This window comes from Plenodomus lingam, assembly GCF_022343315.1.
Source record: "Plenodomus lingam strain CAN1 chromosome Unknown contig_5, whole genome shotgun sequence".
Classification (NCBI taxonomy): Eukaryota; Fungi; Ascomycota; class Dothideomycetes; order Pleosporales; family Leptosphaeriaceae; genus Plenodomus; species Plenodomus lingam.
Genome location: NW_027093957.1, coordinates 1,880,732 through 1,898,720, shown reverse-complemented (window position 1 = coordinate 1,898,720; position 17,989 = coordinate 1,880,732). Strand labels below are relative to the sequence as shown.

Here is a 17,989-nt window from a genome sequence, read left to right as displayed (position 1 = left end):
TACTAGAGAAGTGCCTAGGCTTTCTATAATTATAGCAAGTTACTAGGGTTCCTATTATAGTAGCGCTAGGAGTAGCTAGCGTAGCAGATAGGGGTTAATTATTTTAAGGGGTAGTGCCTTATTATTATAAGTAGGGTATATAAGGTCTAGCTATTAAAGGTCTATTATAGGGTTTCTAATTAGCGTCTAAATAGGACTAGTTTCTAGAGTGTTAGAAGGGGGTTAGTCCTTTTCTAGATAATAGAGTAGTCTAGGTAGGAGTAGATAAGGTAGGGTATAGGCAGCGTTCTATATTAAAAGTAGTAAGATAATCTACTATAGTCTTAAAATTATTATACTAATTCTATTAGAAAGTAAGGTTTAGTATCCTTAGGGAAGGTGTAATCTTTATCTAGAGGTAGTAATACTACTCTAATTAGGGTACTTCTCCTCTAATAGCAAGACTCTAGAATTATAACTTAAAAGCAGGGAATATCTCTATATTAGTTATATATAGGCAGTTAAATACAGTCTAACTCTTAGCTATCTTATTTCTAGTAATAAAGTAAGTTTAAAGGAGAGTAATTATTTCCTTAGCTTTTTAGAATTAAAGACTTAGGGAATTAGATAAGTAACGTGGCTCTAAGTATTCTCTTGCTAGTCCTAAGTAGTGTCCCTAGACTAACGCTATCTAAGCTCTAGAAGAGGGGTAGTAATTAGTGTTAATCTCTAGCCTATCCTAAATAGATGCTTGCTATTATCTAAAAGTAGGATTAGCACTATTACTAAGTATAGAGATATTTAGTATCTTTTTAGATTATCTCTTAGCTTTTATAGTATATACTATAGGGTTTAATATAGAAGCTAAAGACTAGCTAGGTTAGGTAGTACCCTATATCTTCTTATAGAGGGAGGTGTTATATAACTAATTAGTAAGTTACTTAACTTATTCCTCTAACCTCTCCTTTTTAGATAGGGTTAATATATATTTATCTTTAAGGGAGGTGTTACTTTAAGATTTCCTAGGAGCACAAGGTACCTTAAGAGATAGATAGAAAGTAGGTCCTTCTAGGAGGGCGTTATTAATTAAGTCTTCCTTATCTAATTTCTTTCTATTAGTAAATAGGCTTTTAAAAGTAGCTAAACTAGATACCCTTCTTTTGCCTTTATCTAATATTTTATAGTTAATAAGAATAATAAATCTTTTCTTTAGGGGGGGTTTAGTTATAGGAGGATATTAGCTTTGCCTCTAATTCCTCTAGGCTTTTAGTAGTCTCTAGGTCTCTACCTTAACGCAATTTAACGCGATTTTTCTAAAGGTAATCTAGCACTACCTATAGGTCTAGAAGTCTAAGCTTATAGGCTTTAGTTATTAGAAGTTCTAATAGCTATTCTAACTATAGAGTTATAGGGTTAGATAGCTACTAGAACTAAATTAGTAGCTTAAAATAATAACAAGTATAATATTCTTAAATACTATTACTAGCTAGGATAATATTCTTCTTATAATATAACAACTTAGGTAGGTAGGGCATCTAAAAGGTATCCTATATAACTTAAAGGTATATAGGAGTGCGCGTCTATATAGAAAAGGATAAGATTCCTACACCTATAGGTCTTGTATAAAAGGATAAGAAGAATATGCCTATCCTAACTATAGGCGAGCTGTTCTCTATATATATTAGTAAGTTAGGCCTTTATTAGGCCTAACTTGGCATAGAACAATAGGTAGGTAATTCTGCCCTATTGTTACACTACTAACCCTATTACCCTTAAGTAAACCCTCTATCTATATTAAGACCTCTATATTACTCTATTAGTAATAGAAATAATTTTAATAAATGCTAGACCCTTAAATAATAGTCTATGCAAGAAGAATTCTTTACTAAAGGTAGGACTTTTATAAGGAAATAGGTGGTAGGGGTTATAGGAGATAGGTTCTAGGTCTAGGTTTGTAGAAAATAGGTTTTAGGTAGGGGTCGCAGGAAATAGGTTTTAGGTAGTAGGGGTTACAGGAAATAGGTTCTAGGTCTAGGTTTGCAGAAAATAGGTTTTAGGTCTAGGTTTACAGGAAACAGGTTTTAGGTCTAGGTTTGCAGGAAACAGGTTCTAGGTCTAGGTTTACAGGAAACAGGTTTTAGGCAGGGGTTGCAGGAAACAAATTTTAGGTCTAGGTTTGCAGGAAATAGGTTTTAGGTTTTAATTTTCCTCGCATAGTTATTTCCTGCCGCACGCTAGTAACGCACAGTCCTCTTTAGAGTTGTTTCCTAGCAGGAAACAACTTTCCCACAATATGTAGATCCTTGTAGGAATATATATAATATAACATTCTATTTTATTCTTTGTGAGATAGGTTATCTAGTTCCATCTAATAGATTTCTAACTGCATTTCCTATCCTCTGAGGGGCGCAAAATCTTGCACCAATTGCGGGGACATCCATGAGCCAATGTAAACGGTCTTTCCCAAGCTGAAACCCTTGCTCCTAAGCAGCATGTACATAGCGCTGACATGGAAGTAGCTGTTCGGCATGACGAAGCTGTGGAAATAGTCGGCAAGACCGGTCAGGTTGAGTGTCTTGTTTGGGCCATCGAGGAAGATGCTGCAACTCTTCTCCGCGCTGGCGTTGAATGCTTTTTCATCAATGGCATCCAGGGCAGCTCCCACCTTTTTGCAAAAATCGATGACCTCGTCAAACGAGGTGAACGATGGGATCATGGGTGGGAATGCGACGGAGCCAGTGAGTTTGGTGTCATCCAGTGCGAGGCTTGCAAATTTCGCCATGAAAATGGGTTGCATTCGGAAAGGAAGCATGGTGCCAAAGTGTGAGTCGAGGACTTCTAGCTCTGTTGGGAGGGTGCCATTGGCTGCGGTGGAGAGTTCCGTCTTTGCGGACGTCAATATGCTGATTGCACTTTGCGTAACTTTTTTCAAGGCCGGAATGGTAGTTCCGTAAAAGGAATATGTCATTGGGTCCGACATGGTGAGGGGTGGCTTTTTAAGTCTGGGGTTGGGTGTTTGAGTAGATTCGACGGTGGTAGAATAATTGAGGACTGGTATTGGTATATAGTTGAGACCTTCACGGTGAACCGAAGTCTATATGTAGCTATTGAAGATTGTTCTCGTCTACTAGTCACAGTCCAAAAATCCGCTTGTTTTTTGTGCTTGATTGGCCAGAGCAGGACTCGTCAATGCACTCGCCCGCTGAATAATGCCGAGAGTCCAGATGCCGGATCGGCCCATCCACCTGCTTCCAGTCCTCAACACCAAACATCAGTGACACGTTGTCGTTTAACTGGCACGCTTTTAGCAAATACGAAAAATTGTTTAAGCCCTATTCACTTCCTTATGCTTCTAATGACGATCATTCAGACTCAAACTATACTTTTCTACTATTCCTAGTGTCAATGCTGTCCTTGGACGATGTGCTTAGCACAATTGGCCTCACGTATGATGACTGAACACATTTGCTTTCAATGTACGTCTTGGCCAACAAAATCTTTTCATGCAGGAGAATGCATGTCTCATCTTGCCTCAAATCCAGATCATCATGTCACTCGTCCTCACTCGCAACTGTGGCAGATTTCACCAAACACTTGTATCGAACATGTGACTGACGCTAGGCATGAGCTATCGATCGTGACGCAGTAACTGATTCATCGTCTCTATGCACCGTCATTCAAAAATGCACACCGTCCTCTTTTGTTTCCAGTAAGTGAGGGCATGAATCATTTCGTATTTGTCAACATGAGATCCCAGTACGTGCATGATGCTTTTCGAACGTCGAATTCCCTGTCCGTCACGCACCGGATAAATTCTTGAGACTACTACACTGTTAGTGCCTCAATTCTCGAGGCTGCTATAGCTTCATGGTGGGGACATGATCATGCAGTACTTAGTCTACCGCAGACCCTCAGTCAAGCTATTCACATGCTGTCGGAATAGAGTGAATGATTTCTTGACTTAGGTCAGGCGCCAACTTGTTATGTATTTTCGGTGGTACCGGTAAAGCATGCTGTATCTTTTAGTACATGGGTCATTCTAGAAGCTACAGTATGTAGGGCACATCTCCACGAATGCAGTGCACTTCTTTCTCGATGGTACTACAGTCCCTATTCACGGCGAGCTATTGGCGTTGGAAGAATTCGGTTCGGCAATACTCGGTGTAATAGGTACGGGGACTAACTTGGCGTGCGGAGCCTCCGCAGCATGGTATGTGGTACATCCGAAACTGTGATTATCGTTAGTAGGAAAAGTCAAAAGTCCTTGCTAGGAATGACTAGAAGCTGGAACCCGGAACACTCTTACAACAGGTATACTCGTAGAGTTGTAGGAGCCATGTGGTTCTGTCTGGGTCCGGAATGGAAGATCATTGTCCCATTTACGACGTTCGTGCGTCCCGAGGTCGCTTCCATGGTTCGTCCTGGCTGGGTCCCGTACCGTGTCGTGTTTCCTTGGCTGTGGCATCCCGCTGTGGAGCCGCGCGACATGTGCTTACCAAGCTCCATGAACAGATCCGAGATATTCAGACTCGGGTACAACAGATAGAACCCGATACGAATCTAAACGGGTGAGGCTGTCGTCCAGTCTATCGGTTCTAGAATTCTAAAGAGGTTCTGGTATTCCTACTATAGTGGGCCGTTGTTGCAAGGGCAGCATTGCTAACAAGGTCGCTGAGGACACGCGGTAGTGCAGTGCTGATGCCGGTCTGGCAAAGGGAACTAGAAAGCGTCCGACATCGATTGTGTCTGAAGAATACGTCATGGCAGCTGTGCACTTGTGTCGCCTGCCGTCTTCCGGATCATTCGAAGCCCACCAAACTTCCAAAAAAAAACATACAACAGCGAGGATTCGCCAGTGGTCACCCACCTGACTACTAATTCGCCGGTACATTGCTTTAGTACAGCTGAGCGGACGGGAAGCTCTATTTTCAATGTCCTATGGTCGTATGTGAAGGAGAGTTGGAAAGTGAAGCTATAAATCTCAGAAACCATTGATGCCATTGATCGCGCACAGCACATTACAAGTCCATCACAATCTCAAACCACCGTCCCATTGCCTGCCCTTCTAAACAAGAAACTAATCATACCCCGACCAGGCACACTCGCACTCGCCGTCCCATCGCCCCCCACCGTCACCGTCGTTGCAACCATGTCATGGGTGTTGTCCGTATACCACGCCTTAGCACTTCCATATCCTGCCACCACAACACCAAGATTTTGCGCAGCACCTGCAGAGTTGATAATCACAACCGCAACTCCGCCATCCTCATTCACAAACGCCGCACTCTTGACATTGCCCCCGCCAGTAACCGCGACTCTGACAGCCCTCGGCCTAACAACCCGCCACTGCGCAAATGCCCATAGACGCTTGCTGACCTGGTAGGTCTGCCCGTCCACGAGTATGAGTTTCTCGTTGTTATTGTTGTTCGTTGCGCGGTCTTGCACGCCTTCCCAGAAGATGTAGGCGCTGAGATTCGCATTGACAACGCCGTTAAAGATGTTGTTGGCCCAGGTGAATCCGTCGCCGGCGCCGCCGTTGGAGTACCATGACGTGCTCCAGCGACCACTGAGGTCTGAGTACTCTGTTTGCCAGACGCGTGCGGCGGTGCGGAGCGGAGTTGTGATGCGCGATGTATATTCATGACTTGTGAGGGCGTAGAGCATGGGCTCTGCGCCAGAGCCAGCGATTTGAGAGGCGTGTTGAGAGGCGACGGTCCAGCCAGTGGCTTCGCAGCAGTTTATGCCTACGTTGGAGAGGTTGTGACGGTCTAGTGTTGGGCGGAGGATTTTGATGAATTCGGCGGCTTGTGTGCCAGAGGATAGCATGGAGGCATACGAGGTGGAGAAGTCGGGTTCGTTAAGGAAGCCAAGGTGTGTAATAATAATGCCAGCAGAGGCGTAGAAATTGACGTATGCGACGAGGTAGTTTGCATAGGCTTGGAGCCAGAGGCCTGTGCGGCAGTTTGTGCCTGAGACCTAGGGGGTTGTTCGTATTAGTCAAACACTGTACGAGATGGGAGAAGTAGGAGATGAATCTGTACTCCACAGAGTTGTCCGCCATTTGTATCCTGCCCATTCGTCTTCATACATCCTGGTGCACTCCATGCGTTCGCATAGAACGTCTGAACACCGTACTCCTTTGCTCTCTGACTCAGGAACAACTGTCCGCTATCCTTACCATCCCATACATAACCACCATAATCCACTGTCACTTCAGCAGCCGTACTTGGGCACTTAGGCAAGATGGTGTTCATGTAGTCGCTATTGCTGTTAGGGGTCGACCCAATGCCATTGCGAAGGATCGAAAGGCCCGCCCCAGATGTTGTGTTAAAGAGTAAGTCAAGGACTTCGCGCTGCTTTGGCGCTTGTAGGTTGACGATGAGATTGGCGCGTTGAAAAGCGGCGGACACTCCGAACCCATCAATGGTTTGATAGCCTTTGGTGAGGTCGACGATGATATTTTGTTGGGTTTGGCGAGTATGAAGGGATGATACGGCAGTAGTCGTGAGTAGTATTGTAGCAAGAGCTGCGAGCACACTGAAACTAATTTGGAAACTCATCATGGAGGTCTTTTTGAAGCTATGTGTTTTGACTTGAATGTGCTGTTCCATGCTGCCATATATGTCAAAAACGCCTGCAGATGAGGCCTATAATTAATCTGCAAAACCGCAATCTACCGTTACAACTTTCAAATTATACGCTCCTGCGTACCAGAGAAACGAAGCAACAGCTTGGCACTTTGCTCTCATGATGTAGCAATATAATATTGTTACGTTTGAAAGTGCCAAAAATATTGACCCATAGTTCCGTTGCGCCGGGTGACCTAAGTTGGCAGCTGCAGATTTAGCCGAAGCCATGACTTCTTTGAGAACACATCAGCTGTCTAATATGTAGATGTTTTCGACAGAATGTCCTGTGTGTTTTCGTTGGTATGACTGGGTATAGGCTTCGGCAAGTGGCAGTTGCAAGGTGCAAAGGTGTCCTTGAGATGATCATGCAGATTGTAATAGAGGTAAGGTAGAACAGGACTAGAGGGTATGTAGAGAGCATGAAATCGAGGACGTTAGTCAAAATGTCATAGCCTACCTCATACAGTCCAGCGATTGATCAAATGGAGTGCTGTCAGACTGCCAAGTTTCCAGAGGTACATGATTAGTGCTGTTGTTAGCCACGGAAAGCCATACTGGCAGATCCTAGCGTCGGTCGATGAGCTATGCAAAACCTTTTATTAACATGAGTCCGTATGTAACGTACAAAGATGCTACTAACCTCAGGAGTTGCCATACCAGGTTCCGAACTCTTCGAAGCAGCTCTTTAAGACCCGAACTAAGTTAGTCAGTCCTACAACAGGCGTACACCAGCAGTCTTGTTCTTTTTCGCCTGGTTACTCAATGCGTTACCCAAACCACCACCACCCGACTTGCCTGCTTCTAGACTGCTCTCCGCCATCTTCTTCTTCTCCGCCGCAACTTTATCAAGATACTTCTTCGTCTTGGTATTCCCACTACCCTTCCCATGAAACTGGTGACTCAATTGTTTAAACGCCTCTTTCTGATTCATCTGTCGTCCATGTTCATCCACGTAGCTAAGTTCCACGTTAGGCTTGTACTCTTTGTTGAAAATCTCAGCTAGCTTCCGACTCTCAGACATGTCAGCGGTTGTGTTTTGCTTGCGGGCCCATTCTTCGCGTTCACGAGGTGTCATGGTGTTCCAGCGTGAGGAGGCACGCTCGCGTTCACGTGCAAGCTTGCGTTGGCGTTCAGCTTCGGCTTCAGCCTTCTGCTTGTCGGCCAGAAACTTCTGGCGGTCGCGGTAGTGGGCGTTCTTATCCCCAGCGTCAGTAGTGGTGACGAGACCTCGTTGCTTAAGGAGTGCGAGAGTAGCGCCAAGACCTTGGTCAACGGTCTTCTCAGCTTCAAGGCCTGTTTCGGTAATCTCGGTAGAGCGAGCACGAGATACGCTACGGGTACTGGCTCGAGCATGGGCGTCTTGAGCTTCGGCGGCTTCAGCATAAGACTGTGACATATCCACATCACCATCTAAGTCTTGATGGGAAATATCGCCCATAGACTTGGTACCTGAAGACATGTGACTTGACTTTCTGCGCTTCCGTCGTGCCTCTTCTTCAGCAACCTCTTCAGCGTTAGCACCCAGATTCGCCACGAACTCGGTAGTCTCGTCAATGATTAGAGCAGGTTCTTCAAGTCCTTCGGTCGATTCCATGACATCTTCAGGCAGTACAGACGCCTCTCGTATCTGTCTAGCAATATCTTCCGGCTTCATCTTTTTGCGTTTCTTGAGAGCCTTTTGCCGCTGAGCTGCGAGATTAGCCTGTAGATCGTCGTCGTCGACGAATGACTCGTCGAAGATGCTTTTCTTCTTTGGCTTTGGTGCAGCCAGCTCCCCTCGGTCTATTTCCATGTCGTCCGCGGGCACCTCGGCGGGCATAGTAAACATGTCTTCTTCATCTTCAATACGCTCGCGCTTGGCCTTCTTGCTCTTCTTCTTTCTTGGCTTCTTCATTTTAACTTCTGTAACATCCATGTAGTCGTTGGCGGGCGCATCGTCTTTCAGGATGTCGAGGCTGATGGCCACCTTCTTTGGTTTTGATGCACCAGCAGCATCTGTCTGCGCTTCTTCCACTGTCCGACCTTGGCCATCAAGTGTGAAAGCCTTGCTCTTCTTGCCGTCAATCTCCTCGTCGTACTGCGCCAGAATTGACTTTTGGCCTGACTCGTCCATATCGTTGGGATCGTACGCGCGCTTTCGTTTCTTCAAGTCCAGTCGTTCTTGTAGTCTTTCCTTTTCTCTCAGTGACACTGCTTCAAGCTCGTCGTCGTCTTCAGCATCCACAGCAGTATCTTTCAGGACCAGGATTTGATCCTCATCATCGAATTGATTGATTTCATGAGCGACCTTGACACCCGCGAGGTCAGCCTCGGTGTATTGCATGGCCTCGCGTTCCTGGCGCTCGCGCTCTTCAAGCTCTCGCTGCATCTGCTCCGCCTTGGCGATCTTCTTTTGGCGCTTCTTGCTGCTCTTCAGCCAAGCCATGTCGTCGTCCTCCATAGCTTCATCTGCCAGACCCTTGCCCTCGAGCTTTGCGAAACGCGCTGCCCGTTCACGCTCCTTCTTGATAGCAGCCGCGCGCTCCTCTCGTTTCTTCTTAGCCTCGGCCTCGTCTTGCAGCTTCTTCCAGTTGTCGTACCCGGCAGCCTCACGCGTCTCAATGGTGCTGGCAGGCTCATCATCTGAGTCGTCGCCCGCGGTCGGCGGCTTGAAGGCGGGTCCAGAGGCGGCGGTGGCGGTGGTAGTGCTCGAACCTGGTAGAGCAGGCAAGCCCATGGACAGGCGGATCTTGTTCGCCTCCTCAATCGAGAGGTCCGGCATGATGGTGATCTTGGGCAGGCAGGCAGTAGGGGTGGTGATGATGGCGATGGTGGTGATGTTGGTGGTACCTATTGTCGTTCGTGTGCGGCGGAGGTATCAACTTCGCGACTGCAAGGTTGCCCACCCGCGGGCGTCAGGCAGACACAGTCGCGCCAAGGCCACTAGCGCGCCGAAGATTTCCCGTCGCATACAAAAAAAGTTTAGACGGCCTCATCCTCTCTTCTCTCACAAACAAACGACCTGTGCCAGCTGTCCCATTCCATGTCTTTGGGCGTGTGTTACGGTTGATGGCTGGCAGTTCGTCCGTCTCACGGAGCCTTTTCTTCTTCCTCATGGATGGGCTTCGGACGACAGGTCGCAGAGCAAGTTGGCGCCAGGTTGGAAGCCTGAGATCACCGCAAGGTTGGAGCTCGGTGGAAGACGTGGTGCCTGGCCAACTAATTCCTGTTCCCTTATGCTAGGCCGTCGGCTCTTGATGCTTGGGACAAACCTAGTCGGCTACAATTCACACCTTTTCATTGCGTTGCGGTACTCTACCCTCGGGTGCCCTGGGCTAGGAAGAGAGAGGTCATGGTGCGGTCACAATACGTTGGTTTAGGGGGTGTTTCTTCTTTGATATCGTCTCAGGGAGGCGGGTGTGAGCTCTACAGCAGCTTCAGGTGGCCGGTGACCTGATCTATGACTCCCTTGGGCGCAGGTCCGATGCCCAGCACGGTCGCGCTGCCACTGGCAATCTGCGTCCGTCCAGCGTCGTGGATGATATGTGCTACCAGTCCCAGACTCAGTGCTTGCGCCTGCAACAATTCGAGTTCCTCCTCGCTCCTGACCTGCAGCGCCACCTTGGCCTGTCCCATGTATTCCCATCGCTTCAATAGGGGTGAGCCGGGTGCCTGTTTTAGAAACTGCTTGTAGCAAGCCAGTACTGCATGTCCGCACTGGGCGCCAATCTTGCCTGAAAAAATATCAATTGGTTAGCTGCTTTCCAATGTGCGTGTGAAGTGTGTGAAGCGTGTGAAGAGTATGAGTGTGAAGAGTGTGACGAGTGTGACGAGTGTGACGAGGAAAGGCGCACCCTTAGTCATGCCCAAGTCTGTCCTCACAACCAAGACCATCTTACACTCCTCCTTGTGGTCTGGAAACTCTGATGGCACGCTGTCGTCCTCGTCCTCGTCCTCGTCCTCATCCTCATCCTCATCCTCATCCTCATCCTCGCTCGACTCTTCGCCGTCTTCCGAGTCCTTTGCCTTTGCCTTTGCCTTCATCTTCTTCTTCTTGTTGTCTGTTGGTGCCTTTGATATGGGGCTGCCACCAAAGAGGCCCAGTGATTTCGCTTGACCAAGCATGTAACCTGTTACACCTGCTATTATAGCGCATGCGACTGCAATGTTAGCCGTCGAAGGCTGTTGTGCTTCCTGCATTGTGGGCGTGGAGAATCGATATCGAACTCGTCGTCTTCGCTATTTTCGAATATTGTGCTGAGAGACTCTTCCGCCTAGATTTAGGTTCTCTCAAAAAGGATTATGGTAAAAGCATTTGCTCTGAAATCACCAAGCAGGTGCGCCCACACTGGCGAGGTTGCAGGTACTAGGTAGAAGGGTACGGTACGGTAGTTTAGCTTGGCCAAGACAATTTTCTTCGGACTTCCGTTCTGCTGCCTTTCTGCCACCACCAGCAACCAACAACACTACAGCCACATCTCGCGCCCCATGATGCCTCCACGCTGCCAATGGCTCGCTGGGCGTGTCCACACCTCTTCTCTGACTGTCCGGTCTGCACAATTGTCGCAACGCACCTACGCAACGACCAACTCAGAAGTACCCCCGCCTGTGGTCAAGAATCCTCTCCAGCGGCGAAAGGGTGGTGATCTGGGTTCTCATTTGCCCAAGGACATCATTCCACAAAACGTATCCATCCCCGCCTATCCCTATGGCGAATATCAGCTCTTCAGACAGGCCAATAAGGGCCTCTATGGCGATCAGATGATACAGTTTGGCAACAACGTGTCCAAGAAGACCGAGACCAAGACACGGCGTGTGTGGAGACCAAACGTACTATCCAAGAGTCTATACTCGGTAGTGTTGAAGAAGAAGATCAAGCTACGCGTCACTGCCAACGTGCTCAAGACGATAGACCGTGAGGGTGGATTAGACGAATACCTGCTCAAGGACAGCGAGCATCGAATCAAGGAGCTGGGCCCTATGGGATGGGCCCTACGCTGGACACTGATGCAGAGGCCCGAAGTCATTGCACGACTTCGCGCCGAAGCCGCCGCATTGGGCATCGACCAAGCCACCATCGACAAGCAATGGCCAACGCGCAAGATGATGTACGAACAGCGGAAAGCTGAAGGTCTTCCCACTGAAAAAGCCTCCACATACAATTTCGAGACAGATGTCTCCCGAGAGAGACAAGAACAAGGAATATGGGATCCAGAAGACGACTCCTTCCGTGCCAACCCGACATCTTCACCCGAGGAGAAACAGTTCGCCATCGACACCATGCGCGAATTCAACATGGCCGTTATCGCTGGGCAACGTTACCTGAGGCGCGGCGTCGTAGACAGCGAAGAAGAAGGCATCAAGCTAGCATTCGTTCGCGCAAAGGAGCGTGAGGATGCCACCAAAAAGCTGCAAGTACAGTATGACACGGCACTGGCATCGATCCCTCTCGAGGAGCTCGAAGAGCTCAAATCACGTCTCAAGCTCCCCGAAAACATCAAGGAGCGCAAACTCCGCAAGATTGCCTATAACCAGCGCCGACGCGCGCAAGTCGACCAGGTGGGCGGCTACGAGGCCTGGAAGGAGGCCAAGAAGGCAGAGTGGATGGCCTCAAAGGGCATTTCGCCTGACTCGGATCCCAGACCCATGGAGGAGAGGAAGGCAGAGTATGCAAAGCTTGTGGAGGAGGCGGAGACGGCCACGACAAACACGAGTTTGAGTAAAGAGAGGAGAAAGTTTTTCCAAGAAGCTATCAACAAGGCGAATATCGCCATCAAGGCCACGAGCGCGGGTGGCAAGTGGGATTATTTGGATGCTCTCATGAGGCAGAAGTTTCCTGATTCGATAGATGCCGCGACGCGAGGAAACAATCTTGGTGAGTTGACTCGAGGGGTTGGCGCGGATGGTTGGGGCGCCGTCGTGGACGCGAGTAATAAGTCTGAAGCCAGGCAGCCGAGCGCATAGAGAGATGGCTGGATTCGACATGACATGACATGTGTGTCGTTATTATAGGAATACCTCGTGATGCTTGCATGATGCCAAAGAGCATATCTGTTGGGCCACTTGTCACTTTGTACTTTATATCCACCCCTTGACCGCTTCTTACTACAAGAAGGAAGTGAGGACATGTCATTCCCATCTGATTTCAACTTCTCGAGCCTTTGATCTATATTCCTTATTTCTTCAAGCAAACCGTCCACTAAGGCGACCTGATTGGGAGCCCATCAGCAGGTGGTTTACTCAACCCATAGCACCCGCCACATAGATATCAACGTAGAGATCCATATCCCATATTCGCCGCCCGGGAAACCCACAGAACACTTCAACCCGATTTCCAAAAGAAAATCATGACCCAAACACTCCATCCACGACTCTACAGCCTCCAAGTCACATCAACTCGTGGCCCTAACCCCGCAAAAGTCCATGGAGTAGCTATAGTACTTGGTCTACCTACCCTTGTCAAACATTCATGCTTATACCCATAAACTTGATTATTACATGTACATACGACAAACACGACTCATCATTCCTTCATCGTACCATATACCCTTACTCCATAGCCCATCCAAGTATCACACTTCCTCTACAATCGACTATCTACTTTCTGCAGTCCTCGACGACTTTTGATTTCATGACCTCAGAGTGTATTAGTCGCCATGTAACTCACAATTTATATAAGAAATGATATCGGTGGGCTTGAAGTGGACTGAAGGGCGTGGGAAGTGGGCAAGAGGAATCTCGAGCTCTTGGATATTTGCTGTGGGTGAGCATGCGGGTGTGATGTTGCATGTGTTGTGTAGGACTGTTGTGGTGGAAAAAGCAATGAAGATTTATCCCGAGATGATGGTAGTAACTGTACAACAGCCAGCGGTTGAGCTGGTAAGATACACTGAAGGAAGTGATAGATCGGAGATGGTGTTTATGTTTTCGTGTCATGGATGAATGGGTGGTATGAGTCAACATACACGTACATCTAAAAGGTCCGCAGATTGGGATCAACCAGCGCTTCATCATCATACATCTATCCGGTTTGATTCGATCCGTTCCAAAGCAAGGCAAGGCAAGCTAGGTAAACTCTTAGAGTCATAATGTCTTCATTCCGTGCAAAAGAATACTCTAAACGTCTGTCAAATGCACACGTACTCCGCGCTTCCCCCTCACAGACCACGCTTGAGACATCCCAACACTCGTCCACAAGCCCCAAACAGGAATCGTTCTTTTCTGCCATAGGCCCTCTATGCCACATAAAAGCGCACGCCCGCATTTGTGATGTAATGTACAAGAAAAGATTATGTAACCAGCGTGCGAGCTGGTAAATGAGATCAAGGACGAGAAGCAACAAGTTGCATATGCGCCGGAATGCCGTAAGAAAAATTTGGAACCGCAAAACAAAGATCAAATAGCCCCACCCAAGCTTCAAGGGGTAATCAAAGCATGTGACGAAACGCCAGAGGAGATTGAGATTGACATCAGAATGATGAAGAGGGGGAACGGACGAAGAACGCCGGCACTGTACAATGGAAACATGCCAGGAAGATTGCAGGGGCCTGAAAGACGTCCATAAAAGGTGTCCGAAGACCAACGGGAGCAAATCCAAGACGAAGACCGGCTAGTTGCCACCCTTCATTCTCTTCCCACCACCGACCCTAGGACTTTGCTTGACTTTGGGGCCGCCATTCATGTCGCTGTCATCCACTTCAATCTTTGCTGTACTCCGCCGCCGCTTGTTATTCATATTTGGGGACGTGTTGACGCTCGCCGTGTGCGAACTTGTGCTGTGCTGTTTGACCATGGGATGCGAGGCGGGCGATGGCGTCTGCATCATGCTTGGCGAGCCGTTCATGCCGCCATTGGGTAGCAGCGAATTGGCCATGGCGGGGGACATGAACATCTGACCAGTCTGGCCAGGCCGTGCGCCAGGAGGCATGTTTGGCTGCTGCATGCCTTGATTTGCTTGCCCTTGCGCGTTATTTGCCATGGCGTCCTTATTGGACATCATCACGTTCCAATTCTCGAGAGCCTCTGTCGGCTTCATATTTGGATGCTCGAGATAATGAGCTACCAAGCTGGTCATATTGTTCATTGTCTCATAAATCTACCATTGTCAGTGTCAACCCCTATGAAAAGCCGACAGGAATGGAAATACCTCGAGATAGCCTTGTAGAGCATGCGGTAGGCCGTAGTCTGTTGTACCAGCGCTGGGTAGCTTGGACATCGGCAGATAGGGTTCTGGGGGGCCTTCGGCCGCTCGCTGCTGCTGTTTGTTCTTTGCGGCCTTGCTCATGCGCGGAGATTGGTTGGGGTTCATCTGATTCGGCGAAGGCTGGTGGAACAGTTGCTCGAGCGCAGCACGCGGCAGATATTGCTCATGGCCATGGCCCTCAAATTGAAGCCACTCCATCTTGTCAGAGCCAGACCAGAAGGCTGTCAGCTTGCCATGGTAAATCACCTGGCAGCGATTTCTGTATGTGTAGATGAACTTTGCCCGGTCGCAGGTAACCTTGAGCTCGGGCGGCGATGTTTTCTCAGTCGCACCGTCCAGCATAATCTGAAGGTTCGTGACATCGGTATTGAACAGAGTGTAGAAGTACCGTGGGAGCGCGGCATACACAATCTCAAACTGCTTGCTTCTTTCCCCTCCTCCCCAGGAGACCACATGTATAAACGAACCCGTCTCACTGAAGAATTTGTCGACGAACGCTTGCCACCTCTCCACCTTGTTGCCACTGTTTCGATCTTCGTTTGTGAACTTGCCAATTTGATCGACAAAATTCATCAGCTTCAAGGTACCCTGTCCCCCAGACTGAGATTGAGCTTGTTGCTGCTGGGCTTGCTGTTGCTGGGCTTGCTGTTGCATCCGTAACGTCGCCATGTTCCTTTGCTGCTGTGCTGCGGCATTGGCTTGCGCCTGAGCTTGCGCCTGAGCCGATGCTTGTACTGGCTGCGTCATACCTGCGTTCCGCTGTTGCATCTGTTGACCCTGAGCTTGTGCATTAGATTGCTGGGGCAGGTTCGGTGGTTGAGCAGGAGCAGGAGTCTGTTGCTGCTGAACAGCAGGGCCTGATTGCTGCTGCTGTTGCTGTTGCTGTTGCTGCTGCTGCTGTAGAGGTTGCTGAGTCTGAGGCGGAGGCTGAGGTTGTTGCTGAGGTGTAGGCTGTGGTGCGGGCGATGACTGTCCTTGATGACTACCTATGGCCGAGGGTGGACGAAGCGGACCTTGTTGGGCTTGTGTTGTGGGCGCCGGCCCTTGATTACCGGTCTGGCTGTGGTTACTGGATTGCGACTGAGCGTGTTGCATGGCGATGGTGTGTTGTTGTTGTTGTTGTTGCTGCTGCTGCTGTTGTTGTTGCTGGAGCTGCTGAGCTTGATGTTGCTGTTGCTGAGCATGATGCTGGGCTTGTGCCTGTGCCATGGCGGCAGCTTGTTGAGGTCCGCCTTGCTGTGCGTTCTGCATTTGCTGTTGGTTTTGCATTTGTTGTTGGAGGTGTGGTGGGAGATTGATGAAAGCGGGCTGTCCCATCTGTCCTGCCTGAGCTCTTAATGCTGCCATTTGCTGCTGTTGGCTCATGTTTGCCATTTGGTTTTGAAAGTTCATGCCCATGCCGCCAGATTGTTGGAGCATTTGCTGGTGCTGCTGCTGACGCAGAAAGGCTTGTTGCTGGGCGGTCCGCTGCTGCTGCTGTTGCTGCTGCATCATGGGGTTAGGGTTCACTGCGAAGTGGATTAGCCGATGCTCGTGACTCGCCCGTGACTGGACTTACTCATCTGTTGTTGCTGATGTTGCTGGAACATGTGCGCCTGCTGAGGCTGGAGGTGAAGGTTGGCGTGCGCATTCGGGCCCATGCCCGGCTGCATGCCCATCATGGGCCCCGCTTGGCTCATAGGTCCATTCGGGCCTGAGACATGTTGCATACCGGGAGGCATTGGCTGGCCCGGGTTTGGACCTTGACCTCCCATGGGGTGACCATGCGGCATGCCTTGAGGGTGCATGCCAGCACTGTGTGGATAGCTGGTGGTCATCATCTTGCTCGCACTTCCGGCCGGAGGAGGGTGTCGCGTTCAGGGTGCGAAAAAGGGCCGTAGTGGGCGAGATGTGATTGGTGTAGGAGGTAGGCAGTGTCTGCGCGACGTGGAAGGCACGACGGCAGAGGCAGATGGGGAAGAGGAAGGCGCGCAAAGACGGCCAAAGTGCGTTTCGGTGCAGCTTTCGCTATGACTCTCGCTGTTGCTGTCGCTGTCGCAAGCAGGGCATGCGCTGAGGGTAGTCGGTCGCGTCAAATGGCAAAAAAGGTCGTGTGTCAATGTCTCAGATGGAGGGTGCGACGATGCGGCGGAGACGGCGTCGAGGTCACGGCCCGTCCAGTCGAGCTCTGTCGCTGTTTGGTGATGAGCGTGCCGGCGAGCGGTGGCGGTGGTGGTGGTGGTGGTGGTGATGGCGTGCCCGCGCTGGTATCGCGCTGGACGACGTACAGGCTGCTTCGGCCGGGGGGCCGGCAAAGGCCGTGGTGGTGATGCGACGGCGAGGGTAGGGGAGGGGAGGGGATAAAGGGTGTTGGGGGCGCGCCAAAGTGCAGCGCGAGGCCTCAGTCGCGCGGGGGAGCGTAGAGGGTTGGTTGAAGGGTGTGGGCGGATATAGCGCGATGTGTTGTCGGACGAGGTGCTGTCGCATCCGGGGCCCACCAGCGCGCGGGCGGTGGAGCGAGACGAAAACGAGCAGCGCAGAGGAGAAGGAGGAGGAGGCTGCACGGGACGGACGGGGAGATGGGGGCGGAGAGGGAGGGGCGGACAGCAGTGTGTGCACGACTAGTCTCCTCCTACTACGGTACTGCTACTGCTACTACAATACTGTAGCGAGCGTCTCTTGTCTTCACCAGTTGAGGCCTGGGACGAAGTGCATCCAGCAGGAATAGGATCCAGGGGCCGGGGAATGGGTGCCAGGGAGGCGGGCGTTGCGTTGGTCGAGAGTTTACTGTTCTGGTGTGGTGAGAGATGATGGGCGCATGGCCTGGCTACGAGCTGATCGGCGGCCTGCTTCCTGCTTCCTGCTTCCACTCCTAAGGGGGGCCGTTTGGGTGTCGCGCAAGTGCCCAGGTGGAAAGCTGGGCTGTGGTGCTCACTGCTCACCACCTTTTGGCTGGCCAACTATGGCTGGGGGCGCGCTCCGAAGGCCACAAACCCGACTTCGCCCAAGCTTCACAGAAGAATATGCTTTGAAGTGGTAATTCACAAACTGAATAGAGTGCGCGATGCTGCGTCTTGCACGATATACTACTCTGCGTGCGTCTTGGTAGGAAGACGGGCAAGCGATGCAAGAGTGAATCGGCTTTTTGGCTGAATTTGGCAAGCAGCCGTGGATGTGTGGGCGAGGAAGAGGGGAGGAAGTACGGTTGGGTGTAGATGGA

The 17,989-nt window shown here is 49.9% G+C and overlaps 6 protein-coding genes across 6 annotated transcripts; 1 reads left to right on the top strand and 5 right to left on the bottom strand.

The window, feature by feature from the left end:
- Positions 1-2,371: 2,371 nt before the first annotated feature.
- Positions 2,372-2,959, bottom strand: IAQ61_009266 (uncharacterized protein; the record flags this gene model as incomplete). The annotated part of the gene is made up of 1 exon (XM_003836902.1): positions 2,372-2,959. The coding sequence occupies one exon, from the start codon at positions 2,957-2,959 to the stop codon at positions 2,372-2,374; it is 588 nt and encodes a 195-aa protein (XP_003836950.1).
- Positions 2,960-4,582: 1,623 nt separating this feature from the next.
- Positions 4,583-6,590, bottom strand: IAQ61_009265 (uncharacterized protein; the record flags this gene model as incomplete). The annotated part of the gene is made up of 3 exons (XM_003836900.2): positions 4,583-4,746; positions 5,067-5,955; positions 6,021-6,590. The coding sequence occupies 3 exons, from the start codon at positions 6,588-6,590 to the stop codon at positions 4,583-4,585; spliced, it is 1,623 nt and encodes a 540-aa protein (XP_003836948.2).
- Positions 6,591-7,320: 730 nt separating this feature from the next.
- On the bottom strand, positions 7,321-9,369 carry IAQ61_009264 (uncharacterized protein; the record flags this gene model as incomplete). Its single annotated transcript, XM_003836898.1, has 1 exon — positions 7,321-9,369. The coding sequence occupies one exon, from the start codon at positions 9,367-9,369 to the stop codon at positions 7,321-7,323; it is 2,049 nt and encodes a 682-aa protein (XP_003836946.1).
- A 330-nt stretch (positions 9,370-9,699) lies between these two features.
- On the bottom strand, positions 9,700-10,787 carry IAQ61_009263 (uncharacterized protein; the record flags this gene model as incomplete). The annotated part of the gene is made up of 3 exons (XM_066098320.1): positions 9,700-9,859; positions 10,018-10,304; positions 10,428-10,787. 3 exons carry the CDS (start codon positions 10,785-10,787, stop codon positions 9,700-9,702), a joined length of 807 nt encoding a protein of 268 aa, XP_065951959.1.
- A 288-nt stretch (positions 10,788-11,075) lies between these two features.
- On the top strand, positions 11,076-12,551 carry IAQ61_009262 (mitochondrial 54S ribosomal bL28m domain-containing protein; the record flags this gene model as incomplete). Its single annotated transcript, XM_003836895.2, has 1 exon — positions 11,076-12,551. The coding sequence occupies one exon, from the start codon at positions 11,076-11,078 to the stop codon at positions 12,549-12,551; it is 1,476 nt and encodes a 491-aa protein (XP_003836943.2).
- A 1,113-nt stretch (positions 12,552-13,664) lies between these two features.
- IAQ61_009261 (uncharacterized protein) lies at positions 13,665-17,985 on the bottom strand. Its single transcript, XM_003836894.2, has 3 exons — positions 16,349-17,985; positions 14,734-16,298; positions 13,665-14,682 (listed from the first exon to the last, which is right to left on the bottom strand). Exons 1-3 carry the CDS (start codon positions 16,608-16,610, stop codon positions 14,197-14,199), a joined length of 2,313 nt encoding a protein of 770 aa, XP_003836942.1. The 5' UTR covers positions 16,611-17,985; the 3' UTR covers positions 13,665-14,196.
- Between the last annotated feature and the right edge of the window lie 4 nt (positions 17,986-17,989).